At 42.2% G+C, this 21,557-nt stretch overlaps 1 protein-coding gene across 9 annotated transcripts in view; it reads right to left on the bottom strand.

Moving 5' to 3' along the window:
• Slc44a3 (solute carrier family 44 member 3) overlaps window positions 1-21,557 on the bottom strand; it is a 77,364-nt gene that overhangs the window by 41,982 nt on the left and 13,825 nt on the right. For all 9 annotated transcript variants that reach the window (XM_004841225.4, XM_021255344.2, XM_087213163.1 and 6 more), the window contains 4 exons: window positions 12,364-12,524; window positions 10,379-10,468; window positions 8,917-9,041; window positions 3,827-4,013 (listed from right to left, as the gene is read on the bottom strand). In XM_004841225.4, coding sequence (XP_004841282.2) covers window positions 3,827-4,013; window positions 8,917-9,041; window positions 10,379-10,468; window positions 12,364-12,524 — 563 coding nt within the window. The remainder of the gene's footprint in view (window positions 1-3,826; window positions 4,014-8,916; window positions 9,042-10,378; window positions 10,469-12,363; window positions 12,525-21,557) is intronic.

The following is a 21,557-nucleotide window of genomic DNA, read 5'->3' as shown; positions in this document are numbered from 1 at the left end:
CTAGTCTCTTGCTATTTCTCTTTGTGCATCTGGCCGTGAGGTGAATGGGCCTCTTCCACCATGGCTTCTTGCCATAAGGCCATAATGTGCTGTGTTCTCACCACAGGACCTAAGCAATGGGGGCAACTGATCACAAACTGAAACGTCTGAAACTGTGGCAAAATGAACCTTTCCACTTTGTAAGTTGATTTACCTCAGGTATTTGTTCTACCTGAGAAAGAAAAGCCGACTAACACACTGCCCCTCAATTCCTCTCACTCTTGCTCCTTTTGCTCCTCCCATTGGCAAATTCTTACACTTCACTCTCTGATCTTATGAGGAGACTGTGGAGTGACAAACTACCTCTAGCCTTGAGGCCCCTGCCTCCCTGCCCTCTTGCTCTCAGTCCTGGTGGCTGATACGCTCCATTGCCCCATGGGCCCCAGGCCTGCTGTGGGCCCAAGCAGGAGCCAGTTAAATGGTCCTGTGCAGCAGCCCACCCCTAAGCTGCCACTGGGGCTTGTTTTTTTCTGACTTATCCCCCGACTCTTAGGACTGGGTCCCCTCTTACCAGGTCCTCTCCTGGTACTGTTTAGACCCTTCAATAAAAACTTTTTTTTGCCCCTTTCTGTATTTTCTGCTTTTCTAGCAATGTCTGGCCGATTCTCTGAGAAGCTCCGTGACTCTCAGAGTGAGTCAGTGCCTTGTTCTGCTTCTCCTCTCATATGGTCATACATCTCTTCCGTGACCATGCTTTTCAGCCCATCCTACTCGACTGAGCCTTGTGGGCTTTCCCTGGGGCCTTAGCCAGTGTCTTGCCCCACAGTGCTCTTCAGGTATTTGTGAATTTATTTTTTATTTTTAAAAAAATTTTATTTTTAGTATCGGAAATTAAACTAAGGCCTCTGCCCTTGCCAGGCAGGCGTGGCGCCACTGAGCTACATTCCTGGCAGATATCTGTGAATTAAAGAATGAATGGATGTGTGCTGCTCCAAAACACCCTGGCTGTGGCCAGACACCACTCCCTTTAACCAGACGCACAGCCACTGGAGCTGTGCCTAGGGATGCGCTGGAGGCAGCTCCCTCACTGGCCCTGAGCCATGTTGCCCAAGGGCCACCTTGTCCCTGGCGATTCTCTAGGGACAAGGACTCAGGTACTACAGTGCCACCACCTACAGTCTGGTCCCCACACCTCACCCTGGCTCAACCTCTGGTCCTGCAGCCACAGGCCCCAAATATCACATTATGGGTATCTACCAGCCCGCTGCATCCTAATGGACAGACACGAAGTGGTGTGATCTGCATACAAGACACAAAGGAGGCTCACCTCCAAGACAGGCTTGGGCTGTTCCTCTGTGTCTTCATTCCTCAGCTCTCAGGACTGGGTTCTTCCCTTGTTCCCCTGTGACCAGGTCTTCCTCTGGAACTGTCTTGACCCCCACTTGACCTTTTTTGGCCTCTTTCTGTATTTTCCAGACTTCGGGCAATTTCCAGCCCGTCCACTCCCAAAGTGGGCCAGTGTCTTGCTCTGGAAGTGAGCTAGTGAGCAGAGTGCTGGGACTGTGTTGGAGCTCTGCAGTCACAGGGCCCTAGGGCCAGGTGTGGTGGTGCATGTCTGTGATCCCAGCACTTGGGAAGCTAAGGCAGGAGGACTGCCATGAGTTTGGGGCCCGCCTGGACTATAAGTGAGCTCAAGGCCAGTCTGAGCTACACAGTGAGACCCTGTCTCAAAAAGAAAAAGAGAAAAAAAGGGCCCAGCAGCTCCTTGCTGTCTGAACTTCAGCAAATGGCTCACTTAGAACCTCAGTTTAACACAGAAGTCAAAGGAGATTGTGATGCTTACGGGGGAGACCATAAGAAAGTACTTTGCAGAGCTTAGACTCTAGGACATTTCCAACACATGCTTGTTTCCCTTCATGCACTAAGGCCCCTGCCCTCTCTCCTGACCAGGATGGAGACCACTTCAAACTAATGAGCCAGAGGAACACTGTTCAGCCTTATGTTGGGGGAGACCTCTCATTCCCACATTGTCTGCTGACCTCTGTTATTAGTAACAGAACTTCTAAGTTTTCAAGTGTGCATGGATGACCAAAATGAAACTCCGTTTTCTGGCCCTCCTCAAAGATGGGTATTACCAGGCACCTAGGATTTGGCCAGGGTGGAAGCAGCTAAGAGCTGCCTAGGATTTCTGGGAGGGCTATGCTTAGCTTTCTCCTTGCCATCTTTCTAAAGGGTGGAATAATGGAGCCCAAATGGCCATTTCAATTATGAGGTGGGAGCAAGGGGTAGAGGTTGTGGAACAAGAAGGTACCAGGGTCTTTGACTTCTGGGGATCATGCTGGCATGGAGCCCCTCACGAACTTCATCTATGTGTGAGAGATATTACCTCACATCTTGTTTAAACATCTGCTGCTTCGAGTTTTCTTTACCTGCTAGACAAGTCTCGTATATATTAATTTTAGTCTATCTGTCTGACCATGGTTCCTTTCTGGATAATTATCTGAAGTTTGCTGCAGGCCTTCAGGAAGCTGCCTGAGACTCTAGCTGAAGAGGCTGCCCCTATGGCATCTTTGAAACCAGAAATACAGGCTTCTAAGGGCTGCAACTTTCAGGGGGCTACTGACCATCTTGATTCTGTGGGGTCAATTAGCTCCCTGGGGGAGGGAAGGAAGCAAGCTCACTATGAATCTACTGTGTGGCCATGGCTCTTACACACAGGAGGATATTCACACATGCTCTTATACAAGAGCACACACACTAGATCAACTGACTGGAGTAAATGAGGGTCAGAAGGAACTTGATAAAACATTAAGGAACTGCAGCCGTCTTGCTAATGTGACATCTGCTGTGGTCCTTAACTGCCTCCTGAAGTCTCAGAAAGCAACTTACTGTTTTCTGATAGCATCTGGGTGTGAATCTGGGCACCAAATCAAACAGAGGAGTAAATCACACAGAGGAGTTAGAGAAGACCTAGAACAGTGTCACTCAGAGGCAGTGGCCCTCAGAGTGGCCACCAGTCCTCACACTATTTCTTACTAGTCTGCAGTGAGATGAGGAGCCGATGGCAGAACGCAGATCAACGGCATCACTGAGAACACTACTCTTTTAGCTGTTTTTCATGGTGAGGGAAGCAATGGAGAGATATACAATCTGGGCATAAGCCCCTGATGTGGTTTCAGACAGCACTTTGAACTACTCTGCTCTAGAATATGGTTGCCCTATTACAGGGGATTTTATTGTCTGTCTGTCTGTCTGTCTCTCTCTCTCCCCTCCCCCCCTTGGTCCTACTCCAAATGAAGTAAATCAGTGACACAGTTACACAGATCTGCACTATAACAAAGCACCAAAGCTGATTCTGAGGAACAGCCCTGGTGTTTGGATATGACAGGAGGGTGGAGAATATAGAATTGTCTTTTCAAACCCAAAGCATTGTGAACTTCTATATGCATTTAAACTTAAGCTGGCTCTGCTGGGTACAACAATCTTTTAAGTTTTTCCCGGGATCTTTATCAACTAGTGATTTGATAGTAACTTGAATAAATTTAAACATGGAGATATTTGATAATATTCTATGTGGCTTGGTTCATACTGTAGTTTTCCCTAAAGCTTGCAATCCTTACTTAATTTATTACCTTATGAAGCGCAAAGGCAGCTTTCTCAATGCCCTTATAAAAGTGGAGAAAGATCTCTTGCTTTCCCCATGACAGAGCCCTTAGCGCTATCAGTGCTGTCATCTGGAACCTCTGGTGCAGGAGAGGCTTGGTGCCCCAGAAATGGGCCAATGGTTCCAAAACAGGCACATCTGTATGGCTCCAAGGGGTTAGAGCCCATACCCACTGTCCCTTACCAGCGGTCCCCAGGCTCAGCAGCACAGCCACCCAGAGGACCCAGAAGAAAATGAGGATGGCAAACGTCCACACTGGCTGGAAGAGCAGGAAAGGAGAGCTGTTGATGGCTTTGTTTGTGACTTGGAAAAGCGCAACTGTCAATTTTATTCTCTTTCTGAAGACAAAAATCAAGACGAGTAGAATTGCCTGGTGAAAAAGGGGTTAGGGTAAATTATTTCAAGTAGAGAGGTACTCATTATTTTTGGTACTCATTATTTTTGTAATAACTACACTCATAAGTTCCCAAACACTGATTGAGCACCTACTATGTGCTCGTCATTATTCTAGATCCTGCAGCTGTAATAGTGAAACTAAAGGAGCTTGCAGACTCAGCTGGTCAAAGAGCAGGAAAAAATGAGAATAAGGAGCTCTCCGGTCAAGGACCTATCTTCTGTATCCCCTACCACCCTACACCAAGAAGCCAAGATAGTCAGAGGAGGGTGCAAAGGGGCAAGGAAACACAAGCACAAAGGAAGAGGACAGTGATGTCTCAGCCTTCTGGGCCTTCTTTTCTGCAGGCTTTTCCCTCCCTAATTAATATTTACCAGACTCTCATTTTAAGGAAACTATCATCCCTCGCCCCAACTGCTTCCAGCCACTGCCTTCACTGTCATTCGTTTCACTGTCGGGTTCCTCAACCTGTCTCCACTCACGATCCACATTTCACGCCCCAGTTTATTTTTCAACCACCTGCAAACCTCCGGACACAACACTTCCGAAACTGCCCTCTCTGAGATCACTTCACGGAAGCTCCTGATTGTTAAATTCCACAGAACCTTGCAAGTCTTGTTTGACCACAGTGTGGCATTTGAATCTATTGTTCACTTCTCTTTCTCCTCCCTTGCTTTCTATGATCTCTCTCTCTTCTGGCTCTTCTGCTGTGTGTGTATGAGGGTGGGGGACTGAACCTTCACACTGAACTATATCCTCAGCCCTTTTTACTGTGAGACTGGGTCTTGCTAAGTAGCCCAGGCTGGGTTTGAATTGGTGGTTCTCCTGCCTCAGTCTCTGAATCCTGGGATTATAGGTGTGCACCCTCATGCCTGGCTTCTCTTTATACTTTTTCAGTTACTGCTTTTTGGGATTTTTAGGGGGTGTCTCCTATTCCTTTGTAGCTTCAGCATCCTTCCCAGGCACTGACAATTTTCAAATCAAAACCCTATCCTCTCCCCTCTCTAGGTGATCGATGAATAAGTGCATATCAGCTATTGACAAGGCCGCACATTCCCCATAGCATCTCCAACACAAATTATCTTGGACCAAATTAATTGTCTTCATACTAAATCTCCTCTTCCCTCTGTGTTCTCTATGTCTAGTGGTCCTAATTCTTCTGGACTCTTCTAGTTAGGTTCCTCTCTTGTGTGCTCCTATTCTGTCCCTTACTTTCTCTATTGTAGTAGTCAATATACTCCCCCGTAAATGTTGCTTGTCTGAATTTCTCCTTACACTGAGCTCCTTCAGGTCAGGGCCATGCCTTAATGCCAAGGGCTGGCACAGTGCCTGGCACACAGTACAATCTCAGCCACATCTGATTCAGTGTCATAAATACCTCTCCATCGGTTATAGATTCTATCTAGATGTCCCCCCAAAGCCTCATGTGGTCATATGTGGGGCTTTTCCAAGGGTGTGTGATACTGGGATCAAGGATGTGATGCTGGAACTGATTCTTGATGTGATGCTAGGATTAAGGCTGCCCCACCCTGGGTGTGGATGCTATCCACCCTACGGGATAGGTAGACTGGATAGGATATAAGGGACAGAAAGAAGATTGCTGCTTGTCGCTTACTGCTTGCTTCCTTCTACTTCGCTGCTTTGCTACCTTTCTAACTTCTGTCTGCCAGGAACCATCTCTCCTCTGCCATGCCCTTTTACCATGCCACCCTGCCCTGGAGCCAGCCAACTATGAACTGAAATCGCTACAAACTGTGAGCTTAATAAACCTTTCTTCCCTTAACTTGTGGGTATTGGAAATTTTGCCTCAGCAACAAGAAAAGTAACTAAGACACCATCCATCTTCTCCTCTCCATCCTTACTGTTGATGCCACAGCTCCACTCTCATCCTTTCCCATATGAAGCCCCCAAACCGCCTCCTTAGCTTTCTGCATTCAATCCCCTGATGCATCCTCACTTCAATCCCTCTTTCACTCCACAGCTAAAGAGACCTCTGTGAAGGGTAAAGCCAACAATGTCATCTCCTCACTGAAAATCCATGAGTGTCTCTCCCCTGGATGAAGATCAAAGTCATTATTACTGCCAACCAGGTCCTTACTGACATGACACCTCTCTGGATCTGTCTCAGACTTTCATCAAGGGAACCTCCTGCAGGTGGCTGTCCTGCCCATGGGACCCCGTGTATGCTGTGCCCTTGCACTGAGTTGCTCTTTTTCTTCCAGCTGGGCCTGAATGTTCCTGTCCTCAAGGATCTCACAGGCAAGTGGAGGAAAGGTGGTGAGAGGATGGTGGGACAAACTGTGCAGTCACTGCTCCAAGATCTGAGAGCAGCAGCACCTGACCCTGCTGCAGAGCTCAGGGGAGGCCAAGAGAGGCACCCAAGGCTTTAAGTTGCAAAGGCTGAGTGGGAGCTACCACCTCTGTGTTCTCAATGCCTAACAAATCAACAAAGAAGAGGAACTTTTTAAAAATTTAAAATGCTGAAGAAGCAAAGTGATACAATCATTAGGCAAATGCATTTAGCTTCTAGATCCTAAATGGAATGCAAAATATGTGTACACTTAAATATATATGTTTTACCATTTGAATTAGATAGATGCACGTAAGACAGTACACTGGGAAAACATTCATTAGAAGCGATGGGGTTTACTCCAATTTGTTACTCCCCTCAATCTGGACAGAGAGCAGCATCACCTATTGGGGTCTGGGGCTAGGGGTGTGTGTGGGCTGGGCAGGTGGCAGAACTGACTTGCCACACGGGGGTCAAGACTTGACCTCACTCTCCTGCGCTCGAAGCATTAGGTACATTTCCACTAATCCTCCTAGACTGGCGCTTGAGGTGAGCATTCAAAGCCTTCCCCATCTCATTTTCTTTATTGCTATAAGTGCTAATAAGGAAACTGGTCCTTATCGTCCCAGAGTGATGTGCTTAAGTTTATCTGTAAGGTAGCTGCTGCTGGGAACTCAGGAGAAGGAACACACCCACACCTGAGAGGGGCTGGGCAAGGGTCTCTCTGGGACCCAGGCCTTGATGAAGCATCTCAGTCACTGCTGGGCAGTACCATGCATGGGCTCTGAAGGGGGAGGAAGGGATAAGGTGCGGGGGAGACCTTCTCCTGCTCTTCCCCTGCTCTTCTTGGTCTCCCCTTTCTCTACCTCCTCTAAGCAGCAAGGGTGGGAGAGTGGGAGTAGGAGAAGGGCAGAGGGGCTGCTGATCGCTGTTCTTTGCCCTTGAGACCAGCGGTGGCCTGGGAGTGGTGCAGGACTGGAAGGCAGGACTTAGTTTTCCCTGACCCCCTGCACAGGGTGAGTGGGAGCGGAGACTGGGCTGGCTAGCGAAACATGAACAGGGCAGGCAGAGGCTTCCCTGGCCATGGCCATCCTCTTGCTCCACAGCCAGCCCAGCTTCCCTGAGAAGGCAAAGGCTGAGCTCTCCCTGTGAGCACCACATCACGACGCTGCTTGCCAGCCCTTTACCGCATCACCGGCCTGCGCGGGCTCTGTGTTTCGTGTCTTGCTAGCGTCACTGCTTAGTGCCCAGCCCTGTGCATATTAGAAGCTGCACATAAATGGCGGTGAGCATGAAGGATCTGGGCTTTTATGAGGATAAGAGTCAAAACTGGCTCATCAAGCCATGGGCACTTGGGAGGAACTCATGCCAAACAAGTGGCCTATGGGCTGTGGTTTGGTTCTGCCCACATTACCAGCCATGGGAACATCTTCATGGACCTGAGTGAGAACGGCCCCTCTCTCTCCCCTCACAGCCTCCCCTTTCCCTCACTTCATAATGAGTGGAGAGAATTTACCACAGCCTTATGATCGAGTGGCCATGAATAGTTCAGTGTGTGGAGATAAAGGGAGTCACAGAGACTGAGGGAAGAGCCTGCTGTCTCCTTAGCTCTCAGCCCTCTACCTTGGTGCCCCAGTGCTCCAGGCCTGGGGCGTAGAGGAGCCCGTTCTTCTCCAGCCTCCTGCTCAATTCCTGCTCAGGATGAGCCTGGTCCCCGGCCTTACTGCCACCTGCTCCCTAAACATGAAAACTTAATGTTGAAAGGAGAAAAGCACAAAGACTGTACCTAGGACCTGAAGGCTTTCCCTAGAAGAGAGGATTGAGCTAGTGAGAGAATCCGCATTTGCTGAGGTGTAGTGAGCTTGTGGCAATCCCTGGCTACTTTGTAGTACAGTTAGCAACATGCCAGCATAGGACCATGGGTTATGTGAAATCCACTCCGAACCTTCCTCGGAGTACGGTGGATTCTAGCATTTCTACTGCCACCTGGAGAATGCCCTGAATGATTTTTGGTTGCCAACCACCCTCCCTCAACAACCAGCATCTGCAGCCTCAAGGTCCTCAGTTTGCCTGTTTTCAACTACAGAGTTCACTGAGGAGGCAGCAGGTTCCTTGGAAACCAAAATAACCCAGCCGCCAGCAGGTTGGAAACAAAGGGCTCTGTGTACTCAAGGGCAGGGGGAGCTGTCCCGCCCTGGGGAGAGCAGAGCATTCATTGGCTGGAAGGGACGCCTCTCCTTGCACACAGGAAATGGGAACCCTCATAAACCAATCCCCCTCCCACCTTGCTGGGTCCTCTTTATAGCCCAACAGCAAAGATAACACATCAGTCTCTAGGAGACGGGTGAAATGACTTGGAAAGAACTCAAACTTTTTTCCTTATTCTCTGAAGGTTTTGATGTATTTCTATACACGTATCTCAAATCCAAGGAAGGCACTGAATCGTGTAGGCATATTCTGAGGTGGAAAAAAATAAAACAAAACAGATGCTAGCTGTTTCTTTTTTTTTTTTTTTTCATTAGAACTCAATGATTAGGATTTCAGACTCTGGCTGGCTAGTCAACTCACTGCTGGAAGGGTGTTTCTTACCGTGATAATTGTAGATACAATAGCAAACCCCAGCACACACTTCATATTTTCCCTTTCTGTGTCCAATTCTATGCTGAGGTCAGTGGTATAGTCATAATACAGCCACCATAAGACACCGCAGACAACTAGAAGGCAAAACACCAGCAGGGATTATACATGACCTGAGATAGCCACCCCCACTCTGGCATGCAGAACCTCACACGCAAGTCTAGCTCCTGCTGGCAGACCCAGCTGCCCTGCTTAGGTGGTAGATTCCAAATTCCCAGGGACTTTAGAGCCAGCAGCTGCCCCCTGGAAGACGACCCTGCAGAGGACCTGCCAGTCCCAGGATGCTGCTGGTCTTTGGGTGACCCAGGAAGGTGACCCCAGGACACAGGTGCCTACCTCACAGGTTGGGTCTGGGTGGGAACAGGAAGAAAACTGCACCAAATAACTGGAGTCCAAAGTCTAAAATGTTCAAACAAACTCTGCAGGCGGCAAATTCTGTGGGAGCTTGGATATTGATTTTTCACCCACAAAGCTAGGTGGGTTTACATGGCCTGTGGGAATCATGTAAATCAGAGGCTCATTCTGAGGATACTCTGACATTGCAAACACTTTGTATTTAAGTAGAAAATGCTACCTCATGCCATTTCCACAGTATCTCTAAGGACGTCACAGTCATCTACTAATTGTAGATGGTGAAAAGCATACTTTACATCCTTGCCTATTCCCCAACATGGGGCTCAAGGGCTCTGCATTGCTGAGGGGCACAGCTGAGTATTCAGAGGAATGAAGCACTACAACCATAGGAGTCATTAAAAATTAAAACACCCTATGCCAACTGGTAAATAGCTGCAGCTTTGAGCTTCAGGCAGGTCCCTGTTCTTGGGATCCTCTTTTCAACAACCCTTGGGGAGACATACAATCCAGGAATGGACGGGGAAACAACTGACTCATATAGGGTTTCCAGGACTTTGTGTGTGCTCCAGCCTGCTCTCCAGACTGGCCAGAGCCTTTGCGTGACAACTGTGGCACCCACACACTCAGGGGTGAGTACAGGTTCAGAACAAATCCTTCAGGGCCGGGGATTTAGCTCAGTGGTTCTGATGCCTGCCTCGCAAGTGCAAGGTCCCGAGTTTGATCCCGGGTACCAACCCCACCCCCCCAAAAAAGAAATCCTTCAAAATTGTCTCACTGGGCACCAGAAATCTCTCTTAAATCTATGGTACAGGATTACTCAGTTGGCAGGCTGCACAGTATAGTAGAAACAACAACAGATTTGCTATTAACTTTGGCCATTATCTGTGGACATAAGCAATTTCCATGTCCTCCCTGGGCTGGACTTTTCTCACATTAAATGACGGGGCTAGATATACCCTAAGGTTCTGTGTAGCCCTAAGATGCCAACTTCTGAATTCTACACTTAATGAAAAGTCTTTTCATTTAACAAAAAAGAAATCAATCAAGCAGAAATACTTACACAACAATCCCAAAATAACCAATGAAATGATAATGTGAACCAGAAGAGTGGTGATGAATCGGAAGATGAACATCATGGCCAAAGACAAGGCTGAAAAATGAAGTAAATCTCATGAACCCCAAGAGCAACAAAGGGTGAGAGTGAAGACAGTAAACTGATGGTGACCAACATCCCCATCCCAGAAAAGTGAGGGTTGAGGGTTCTGTGCAATCTCCGAATATCTTGGGATGTATGCCAGACACCCAATGAAAATAGCAAGGCATTCTCCCCAAGGCAGTTACAGTAAACCACTCTCTGAAAGTTTTCTTGAATTAAAAAAAATTAAAGAGAAGGTATTTTATTACCAAATACTCAGATCGTTTTTTCTCTTAAAAGTCCAAATGAACTGTTTAAAGATTTTACCATACTAAGTCTTTTGTCTCCACACTGGACTTATGTAAGTTCTAACTTTAGATGTTCTGAGATACTTTTATTAACCCTAAAAGACTAATGCCTTTAACATGAAAATTGTAAGATTCCAATTATAAAGTAAGCTGTATATGGAAAGTACTGTATTTTCATTTCCTAATATATGGCCTTTCAGGCTTATACATTTTTAAAATACGGCAGTAATATATAAATAGTATTTTATTTTTCTCTAAACAGAAAATCAGGATTGCATATAGATATTTCAAAGTAGTGGTTAATAACATGGATTTGGAATCATACATATTTAGATTTAAGTAAGCTCTATCATGCCTTCTACTAGCTGTGCAACCCTGGCCAACTCAGTTAGGTCTCTAAGCCTCAGTTTCCTCTTCTAGAGCAGGGCAGGAATCTGATGAGGTTTTAATGAGTTAAGAATAAAAACAATGTGGGCCAGGGATTTAGCTCAGTGGTTTCGCCGCCTGCTGTGCAAGCACAAGGACCCAAGTTCAATCCCTGGTACCAAAAAAAAAAAAGAATAAACACAATGCCTGGAACAAGATAAGTGCTCAGTAAGTGATAACTGTTATGAGTCTAACATACACAATCCTTGTGAGGACTTAGGTCATCATACGTGACACCAGTACTAACCTGGATTTTTTGTTATCTGTGGTTACCAGGCTAGAATCTGGGAGTCACATCATGCTATTTGGGTCATTCGAAGTCATACTCAGGCAAAATAAAAACTCTGGGAGTGACATGATGGTGACTAGTTAAGTTTCCCTAAGTAATCAGGAATGAATAACCTTTTAGTAATGACATTAAGAAATTCAATTTGTAAACTGGCAGGAATACGTTAATGGATAGCCAAAGAGATTCTTTCAAGCCAGAAGTTGGGGGTCTACCACTGGGAAGGGGCTACACACTGGGCTATTACTATTCTCTAAGGTAGCAGAGTACACTAACCTGTTTAAGAGAAAGTTGACTCTTCTTGGCTCAGCAAACCCAAACACAGAAAATGTGAAACCGAAGGTCAAGAATGGGTAGCTGCTTCCACAAATGCCTGGAGGAGGCATGTCTTTGCTCAAAGCCCTCACCTGCCTACAATCCAAAGCAGGTATGTTGTTTTGGAGGAGTTAGACAAATGAAGCATTGCAGTCGGACCCCATTTAACATGGATACACACTCCTTCCCTTTCTCTAATTTGGATGACTAACATGTAGGCCAAAAGACATGGTTTCTGGTCTCCCTAATGGCCCTATTCTTCATGGCCAATTCATAAATTGGAAATCTGCACTACCTATCCATCCTTTATGCAGAGTTGAAGACCAGACACAAACATGGTTGGTCTATTAAAGCAACCCCACCCAGTGAAGCTTTCTGGCAGATAGGCTGCTGGTCTTCTCCCATTCATACTTTCCCTTCTTCTACTTGCACCTAAACACCAAAAACATCTAGAAAGGAAATAAATATGAAATTTTATATTTTAATACAAGAAGCTAATTTTCACTGTAATACATGCAGAAGTGCTAGAAACTACGGCATTCCAGAAATAGTTACTAAAATTAATTGAAAATTACCTAATGCAAGGATACACAGGCCAAGGATGGTGTCTCTTTCTGACATAATTCCACTTAGAATTTGATGGAGCATGTCAACATCATTTATCAAAGCAGATGCAAACATGGAATAGCACTCAGGTGTTTGAGGGATGCACCGGTTAAACAAGGGAAAGGACTTGCTAAAAAATAAAGAATTGATAATAAAATGTTTATTTATTTATCTTTTAAAATGATGTGTATTTAAGATTTTCAACAGCCAAGAAAACATAAGATCTGTAGTAATAAAAGGAGTTAAGCAACAAGATTGCAAAGCACACCGTAGAAAGGGAGGTAATCATGCTCTACTAACAGTGATTGGTTGATGCTCTGAAAGAAAATCTGTTTATGGAACCCAAAGAAGCCAGGAGAAAACATTTTAAAATAAAAATTTAATGTGTACAATGTGATATTTTAATAGAAATACACATTGTGACTTGATTCTTATAGTCAAGCTACTGGACATATCCATTACCTCACATAGTTACCATTTTTAAAATAATGAGAATACTTAAGATTTATTCTTTCAGAGCAAATATCAAACATGCAATGCAGTATTACTAACTGCAGTCACCATGCTAGATGTTGTATCTCTAGAACTTGTTTGTCCTGCATTACTGAAGTTTGTACCTTTTGATCAACATTTCCCATTTTCCCCACCTCCTGACCCTGGTAACCACTATTCTATTGTTTCTACAAATTTGACTTCTTTAGATTCCAGATATAAGTGAGAGTATGTAGTATTCATCTGATTTATTTCACTTAACATAAAGTCCTCCAGGTTCATCCATGTTGTTCCTTTATGGGGAACAACATTTTTGAATTTCATGTCTTGGTCCTTCCTAGACAAACTACCAACTCCAACACAAGCATGACATTTCTTCAAGGAACTATTTGGGATAGGGAATGGATCAGCCAGATGCTGTATTAATGATGGTACCAGCTTTATTCTCTCTTCCTTAGGAAGACATACAAGGCTTGAAAGTCTTCCTATATACAGAGTGAGTGCTTTATAAATAATAAATGTATGATTGACATTTGAATAAATATGAAAGGTAACTTTTTGGGGGCCCTTTCCTGAAATGTAAAAATGATCAGGAATATACATCCTAAATGTTTTTTTAATGAGGCCACAAATATCTTCACAAGGTCCTCCTCTTCTTTCCTTCCATAGGCCCCAAATAGTGGAAATAATCTCAAACCAAGAAGTGCCAAATTATCTAGCAGGCTGTTAAAAACCTACGTAGGTAATTACCATTTGTGAAATGTATGAAGATGAAACAAGGAAGAACTCAAGTCCAAGCAATATCAGATTGCCTTGAAAAAAGAAAATGATTTCCAAAACTCCAATGAAGCACAACATGGAACATGTGAAAGACTCTTCCTTAGGAGGTGACAATATTACAGAAATAGCTTCTGAGTCACTGAATAGTGATTTCAGAAGATAATGGAACAGAAAAATTAAATTCAAATTAAATTTTTGAAGGGTAAAACATTCACATGGCTCAAATTCCAAAAGCTGCAAGATTAAAGCTTGAGATATTGTTCTGCCTTGTCTCTAAAACAGATTTTCTCATAAACCACTATTGTTTTTAATATCTTATCTATCAATCTAGAGATTTTTTAGCATAAATGTAATAGAATATTTAAATGGAAGTTTACAGATGAACTCAAAGATAATAAAAATTAGACTATAAAAATGAGATGACAGAACTCATCATGCAGAGGTCACCACAAAAAGAGAAGGGGAATATGGGTTAGGTTTTTAAAAAAACCCATACGCACACTGAAAGGGTTTGATTAGAAGAACATTGTAAAAAATAAACTTTTAATTTTAGAATAATTTTAAAGTTACAAAAATCTACAAGGATGGAACAGAGAGCTCTTATGTACCTCCACTCATTCTCCCCTAATGCTAATATCTTACATAGCCATAGTGCATTTGTGAATATTAAGATGTAACCTTGGTACTGTCCTATAACTAAACTAGAGCCTTTATTTGGACTGCATCTTTCCCACTGCTTCCCTTTTCTGTTCCAAGACCCAAGTCAGGATACCACATTGTATAATTTGTCATATCTCTTTTTTGGTCTGTGACACTTTCTTATGTTTTCTTTGTTTTTATGACCCTGGGATTTCCACAGGTTCACAATCAGGTATCTTGTAAAATGTGCCTCAATTTGTAGAATTTCCCTCCATTTCCTCATGATCAGACTGCAGTTGTAGGTTTTTGGGAAGATCACCATGTATATGAAGCACCCTTTTCTTAGAGTCCTGTCAGGGAGCACAATCAGCAACATGACATCACTGGTGAACTTAACCTTGATGACTTGGGTACGGTGGTATGACCACATTTCTCCACTGTACAGTTGCCCTTTTCTCTTCCTTCACTATATTTGGAAATGAACCACTACATCTCACCCACTCTCAAGGGGAGGGAAATTAAGTTCCACTTTCTGGTGGAGAAGTATTTACATTATCTGGGATTCTTTTGTAAAGATTTCTTTTCATCACCTCCATTTATTTACTTATCCAATCATTTGAGATAAGGTCAATGCCCACTGCAAGCCACTGTAACTGCCCCTAGACCATAGTGCCACAGTATCTTTTCCTTAAAAAATGTTTTGCTAGACATAGCTTCTAGGTAGTAGACAACACTTTTGACAATTTTTATATATTTCTATACAACATTTTTCAATAATTTGTTTTCGAAACTCTGGTTCTTTTCTTTTATTCACAGGTTTGCAAGCAAATAATGAGACACTGCTTAGCATTAAATATTCAGAGTACTTTATTTTGGTACTGGGCATTGAACTCGGGTCCTTGCGCTTGCAAGGCAGATGGTGGAACCACTGAGCTAAATGCCCAGCACCAATTCAGAGTACTTTAAAAAGAAATAAGCTGTGCCTTCATAAATAGATTAATATCTCCTGTTAAATCTTGCCCTGTTTTCTAGGAAAGTATCTTTTTGATAATTTTTTTATACTGAGGATAAAGAACTGATAAGTAAAACTTTCAAATACACTATGAATTAATGCTGTAACTTCTACAGTAGCTTTATTTAATATCTCCCACTTCCATCATATGATCCATGTTGTAATCCGTGTCAAAATAGCCTATGAGAGTCCAATCATTTCTTTATACCAGTATGGAATCATGGGTATTTTTCTATTCTTTGGGTTATAATCTCATACGATCATTAATTGGCCACTGTGTCCTTTTGACATACTCCATCCCTTTTTTCCTCAACACTTCCTTGCTTTCTGGATCTACAAGGTGACACCAACCTTACCTTGTATTTTCCACATCAAAGTCCTAGAATCTGCCATTTCTCCAAAGATCTTCTGGAAAGTAGCAATTAGAAACCAAGATCGAGGCACTGGGTATGCTCATTGCTCCTGAGATATCACAGATTCTAGGCCTTTTTTATGATCAACCCTAGCATGGAGTTTCCAGAATTGCTATACAGTAATCCTGTGATAAACTCATTAACTTGAATACAGTGTATATGTAGAGTCATTTTTGTCTTTTTTTTTTCTTTGTATAAATGAAGGTTTAATATTTTTTCATAAAGAGTATAGGAATTTGGAAGACATTTCGAGCAAGTTTGCAAGGATCTTTGAAGTTTGTTTCATATGCAATCACAGATAGTTTCTATATCAGCTCCATGATTTATTAGCTTTGCAGCCTTGAAGGGAGCAACAAATTTTTCTGAGTCTCAGTTTCCTCATCATTATCAGGGTTAATGAAATATGGCCTTTTGCTTTCAACACTTGAGCATTTACATTTACTATGTAAATTCTTTTTTTTCCCCATTAACTTTATTGGTACATTTTAGGTATAAAATACAGTTACATTCATCATTGGGATCTTGTACCATTACATGAGTCTCTTGGTTCTTTTTCTTTCCCCCCCCTTCCCTTGCCCTCCCTTCACCCCCTCCACCCTTCCCTATTTGCAAAGACCTTGTTTCCATTTTCTTTCCTCTTCTCATATTTTTTCCTTTCCCTTTTTTCCCTTCCCCTACCCCTTCCAATTCCCCTAGCTCTTTTAGACCGTTTCATCCTGTTACACAATATCAGTTATACATTTTTAAAATTATAATATTAAGATCTAGGAGACATTACCACAGATTTTACAGAATTTAAAAGGATATAGAAAGCATATTACAAAAATCTTTTTTGAAATAAATGTGACAACTTCTAAGAAGTACCTTGGATGACAAATTAATGAAACTAACTCTGGAGGAAATATAAAATTTGAATAGCACCTATTAAAGAAAGTATATTCCTAGCTTGCAAACCTACCTATATGACAACAGCAGGCTCATAAACAGTTTAACTGATAAATGATATCAAACAATTAAAGCAGAGAAAAGAAGGAACACTTCTCCCCTCATTTTAGGAACTCAACATTGTGCTAATCCTAAAACTGGATAAAGATAATAGAAGAAAAAAGTATGAACATAGATAGAAATTTGTTTAACAAAACAAATTATTAGAAGTCAGATCTGGCAGGATATAGAAAGTGGTTTTATTATAGGGATGGCAGTGTTGGTTCAGCATTAGAAGATCCACCCCCAAAAGTCATCATTTTAACAGAGGAAAGGAAAAAGCCATGAGATCCTGTCACTAGTTGGAGAAAAAGTATTGGACTAAATTCCACAGCTGTTCATGGTAAAAGCTATCAGGAGACTAGAAGTAGAACAGAAACTTCTCAACAGATTAAAGACATGTACTCCATACTTCCAGTGAGAACGCCTTGTATGAATGGAGAAGATACAATGCTTTCTCCTTAAGGTGGGGAACAAGGGCAGATATGCTTACTCTTCATCTATCCATTAAACTTTGAAACCTAGGCCCCACCAAAATAGTCTGGCAATAAAATGACACAACTAGGATAGGATTGGCAAAGTAGAAGCAAAATCTTTATATGTAGATGAAATGATCATCTACAGAGAAAATACTAAGAAATCTCTAGGAGCCCCTAGAACTTGTTCTTGAATTTAGCAGGATTAGAAAACACAAGGTATATATAAAAATTCAGGTCTGTGTATACTTGCTATAAATGAAGAATTGGATATTGAAATTTAAAAGTTATGTAGGAGTACAAAGGACCTAGAAAAGTTAAAAACAAAAACAAAAACAGTGTTGGAAGACGTTTAGTACCTAATTTTAAGACTTCTTCTAAAGCTACAGTAATCAAGGCAGTGTTGGTGTAAGGAAAGACATATAGATCATTGGAATAAAACAGAGAATCTAGAAATAGAACCACACATATATGGGCCACTGAGCTTTGAAAGATTATTTAACATTAGCATTTTATAGAATATAAACTCGATTCAAGAGCCGAGGAAGAGATAGTGTTTTCAGCAAATGGCACTAGAATACCTGGTATCCCTATATAAAAAATTAACCTCAACCCTTTTTTTCCATACATGAAAATAACTTGAAGGGACCTATGAACCTAAATAAGAAAGCCTAAAAGTATAAAACTTTAAGAAGAAATTATAAGGGAAAATATTTATGAATTCAGGGTAGGCAAGAACTACCTAGGATACAAAAAACATGATGTATAAAAGAAAAAAATTGATAAATGAGATTCCATCAAAATTTAGAACTTTAAATGACATCATTAAAATGAAAAGTAGTCCTTAAACAGACCATATTTCCAATGCATATAACCTATGACCAGAATATATAAAGAGTTCTTAGAGCTCATTAATAGACAACCCAATTAAAATGTAGACATAAGATGATAAATAGCCAGTATAGCACAAGGAATGGTATGCAATTTTAGAATCAGAAAAATATTAATCAGCACAATAATAAGATTGAATTATACACTCATTAGGGAGATGAAGCTAAAAGTTTTAAAAGCCTTGTCATGACTTTTTCTTTTTGTTGGATTCTCCCCATTTGTGTTTAATTTGTCACGCCCAATGGATTCATTCTGCTGGGTTTCCTGGGGTTGTCATCCTCATTGTCTTTTTCTAGGGTATTGTCTAAAATTTTTTGGAGTGCCAGTTTGGTATTCATGAAGTTCCTGAGGTGCTCTTTATCATGAAAGTATCTTATTTCTCCATCAACTTTGAAAGATAGTTTTGCAGGGTACATCAATCTGGGTTGGAGGCTGTTTTCCTTTAGGGCTTGAAATACATCACTCCAAGCTCTTCTTGCCTTGAGGGTTTGCATTGAGAAGTCTGCTGTGATTCTGATGGGCTTTCCTTTGTATGTGATTTGTTTCTTTTTTCTCACTGCTTGTAGAATTTTGTTCTTCTGTTGGATTTCTGGAATCCTAACTATTATATGCCTATGTGTTTTTTTCATTAAGGCTAGCTGGAGTCCTATATGCCTCACTTATCTGTATGTCAAGTTCTTTCCCCCTCCTTGGGAAGTTTTCTGCCATCACTTCTGTGAACAGTTTTTTATGTCATCTGCACTCTCTCTTTCTTCATTGACTCCAATCAGTCTTATGTTATTCTTCTTTGCATTGTCTAGCAGCTGCTGGATTGATTTCTCATGTTCCCTTACAATTTTAAAGCAATTTTCCCTTTCCTCCTCACTAATTGCAATCTTATCTTCTATATGTGAAAGTCTATCCTCACATTGGTTCATTCTGCTGTGCAGACTTTTGATGGAGTTTTTAATCTCTTGGAAATCTGTTTGTATCTGTTTTATGGATTCCATTTGTTTCCTATGTTGGGATTCCATCATGTTCCTCAGATCCTCTATTTTTTTAATCTGTGTCCTCTCTAGATTTATTAATCATGTCTTGCACCATGAGCAAAATCTTTGCTGTTATCTGAGTAATTATTTCTGATTTCATTTTTCCCAGATCCTCTTTTGTTGCCAGTTCAGAGAGTCCAGGTGGTTGAGTATCAGATTGTTCCATCTCCTTTCCCTTTGGGGTTGCTGTAGGTGATCTGGAAGTCTCTTTTTGAGGCTTGCTTATGTGTCTTCTCATTTCCATGGGGGGGGGGTGCTTCTGGCGCCCACACGGCTCACCTTCTCTGCCCTAGGAGCTTGGGATGGCAGTGGGAGCTTCCTTCCAGGTGCTGGGACTGGCTGAGCTTCTCTGCCCTAGGAGCCTGGAATGGCAGCAGGGGAGCTTCCTTCTGGGTGCTGGGACTGGCTCACCTTCTCAGAGTCATTTTTGTCTTTAGCTTACAAACTGTAAGATCCAGTGACAGATCTATTTTCTAAAGCTATTTAGGACAACTCCTCTACCTCCTTCAGTGAGGCTGTCAAATAGCTGTAATATGGTTAGATTCATTTGTCACTGTCTATGTTCTATCCTGAGATCTCCCAACACATTTAATGATTTTAATTTTTATTGGCACACCATCAAGTTCACACCTGTTCAGGTGCTGACAAGTGCACAAAGTCATTAGGAGAGTGATTCTGAAATTTTTTTCACAGGACTCCTTCTCTGTACCTGAGAGGAGGGTGGGGCCATCTCCTCTACATTAGATGAGAAAGGCTTCATGGAACACTCAGAGATCTTAAGAGATTTTACAGGCAAAGTTCTGAACAGTATGGAAAATTTTGAGGGTGAATGGCTTTGGCAGCAGAGCAAAGGGCTGGATTAGGGAGTTAACAGCCACCAGGGTATTTGCAGGGCAAAGAATGTGTAAGAGCTTGTAGAGGTCCAGATGTGGGTCACTGGGTTCATGAGTCACTGTATTGGGTTCCACTGATCATGTCTAAGATAGTCACATGGAAAGGAGCAGAGACTTTAGCAGAAGGAGGTGGCTGCATAATGCCTTAGCACTGAGGAAAGCCTCAGAAATGACCAACCAGAGCAGAGGTCTATTGCTCTGTGAGGGATATGGCCCAAGACTCCCAGTACACGTCTGAAACCACAAACAGTACTGAACTCTACATATATTTTTTCTATACTTATATACTTATGATAAAATGTAATTCATAAATTAGGCACAGTAAGAGAAAAACAACAATAATAACATAGGATAACTATAACAATATACTGTAATAAAAGTTTTTTATGCTATTCAGAATGGGACACAATTTATGAATTTTTTGTTTCTGGAATTTTCCACATAATATTTTCAGATTGTGGTTTTACTTGGGTAACTGAAACATGGAAAAATAAAACCTTGAATAAGGGGACAGATTATTGTACATGAAGGACACTGCTGCTGAAAGAGCCCCAGAGAACCTAAAAAGTGCCCATGAGAGACAGGACTGGCTGGATTTTCTCTAGGGAACACTGGTGCTGGTACCAGTCAGGGGAAAACATTCTTGTTCCTCTCTTTTCTTCTCTTCACTTTTATTGCTCCAGCCTAGAAGTCAGAAATGTATTTTAGCAAGCCAGGAGAGGAAGACTAGAAAAGTAATAGAAGAGAGAAACAGCTGATTATAGCTGCTGGCCAGCACCTCGATCTTGCTACTTGCTTCTGCTCCAAGGTTGGGAAGGGGAGATGCTGAGCCTCCAATCAAGCTGCAACATTATCACATTGAGTTCAACATTTTAATTACTGAATCAAAAGTGTTTTTTTACAACTAAAAGCAACCAAATACTTACTACCTAAAAGCAAGCAGAGAGGCCTTGGGAACTGTTTGTTTTTATTCAAGGACAGAGAAAAAAGCTAGTTCCACTAAATAAGTTTGAAGAGTCAGAAGGAGAAAAATAAGTTCTTTCTATGTGCTACAGGTTCTCTTTGTTTGACATAATGCATGCAAGTCTGCATATATATATATGCACACACACATATAAATAACACGATTTCTTTGTTTTGTACAAGAGGCAGTATGCTGCATGCTATTCCATAGTGCTTTATAATGCTATATGGTGCTTTATTTTTTTTAACTCAATATACCTTATAGCTCTGTTCATATCAGAATGTAAAGGAGTCTTATTTTTAGTGACCTAAAATTTATATGCTACGATGAAAGGAATAGGGTTTATTTTTCAGTCCTGGAGACTGAACTCAGGGCTTCAAGCATGCTAAGCAAGTACTTCATCACTGAGCTAGAGTCCTCACCTAAGGGTATAGATCTTGAACATACAATTAAAAACGTTTGAAAAACCTCCCACGTCCAAGTAACCACCATCCCCTTGGAGGATTCCATTCCCTAAGGAATATTTTTATCGTGGCAGAAACTTCCCTCATGGCTGATTCCAATCAGTCCCGATCTCTTATTGGAACCACT

The sequence above is a fragment of the Heterocephalus glaber genome, unplaced genomic scaffold, assembly GCF_053883595.1.
Source record: "Heterocephalus glaber isolate CG9 unplaced genomic scaffold, H.glaber_assembly_v1.0 deba00001442, whole genome shotgun sequence".
Classification (NCBI taxonomy): Eukaryota; Metazoa; Chordata; class Mammalia; order Rodentia; family Bathyergidae; genus Heterocephalus; species Heterocephalus glaber.
This window is presented reverse-complemented; position numbering and strand designations above follow the sequence as displayed.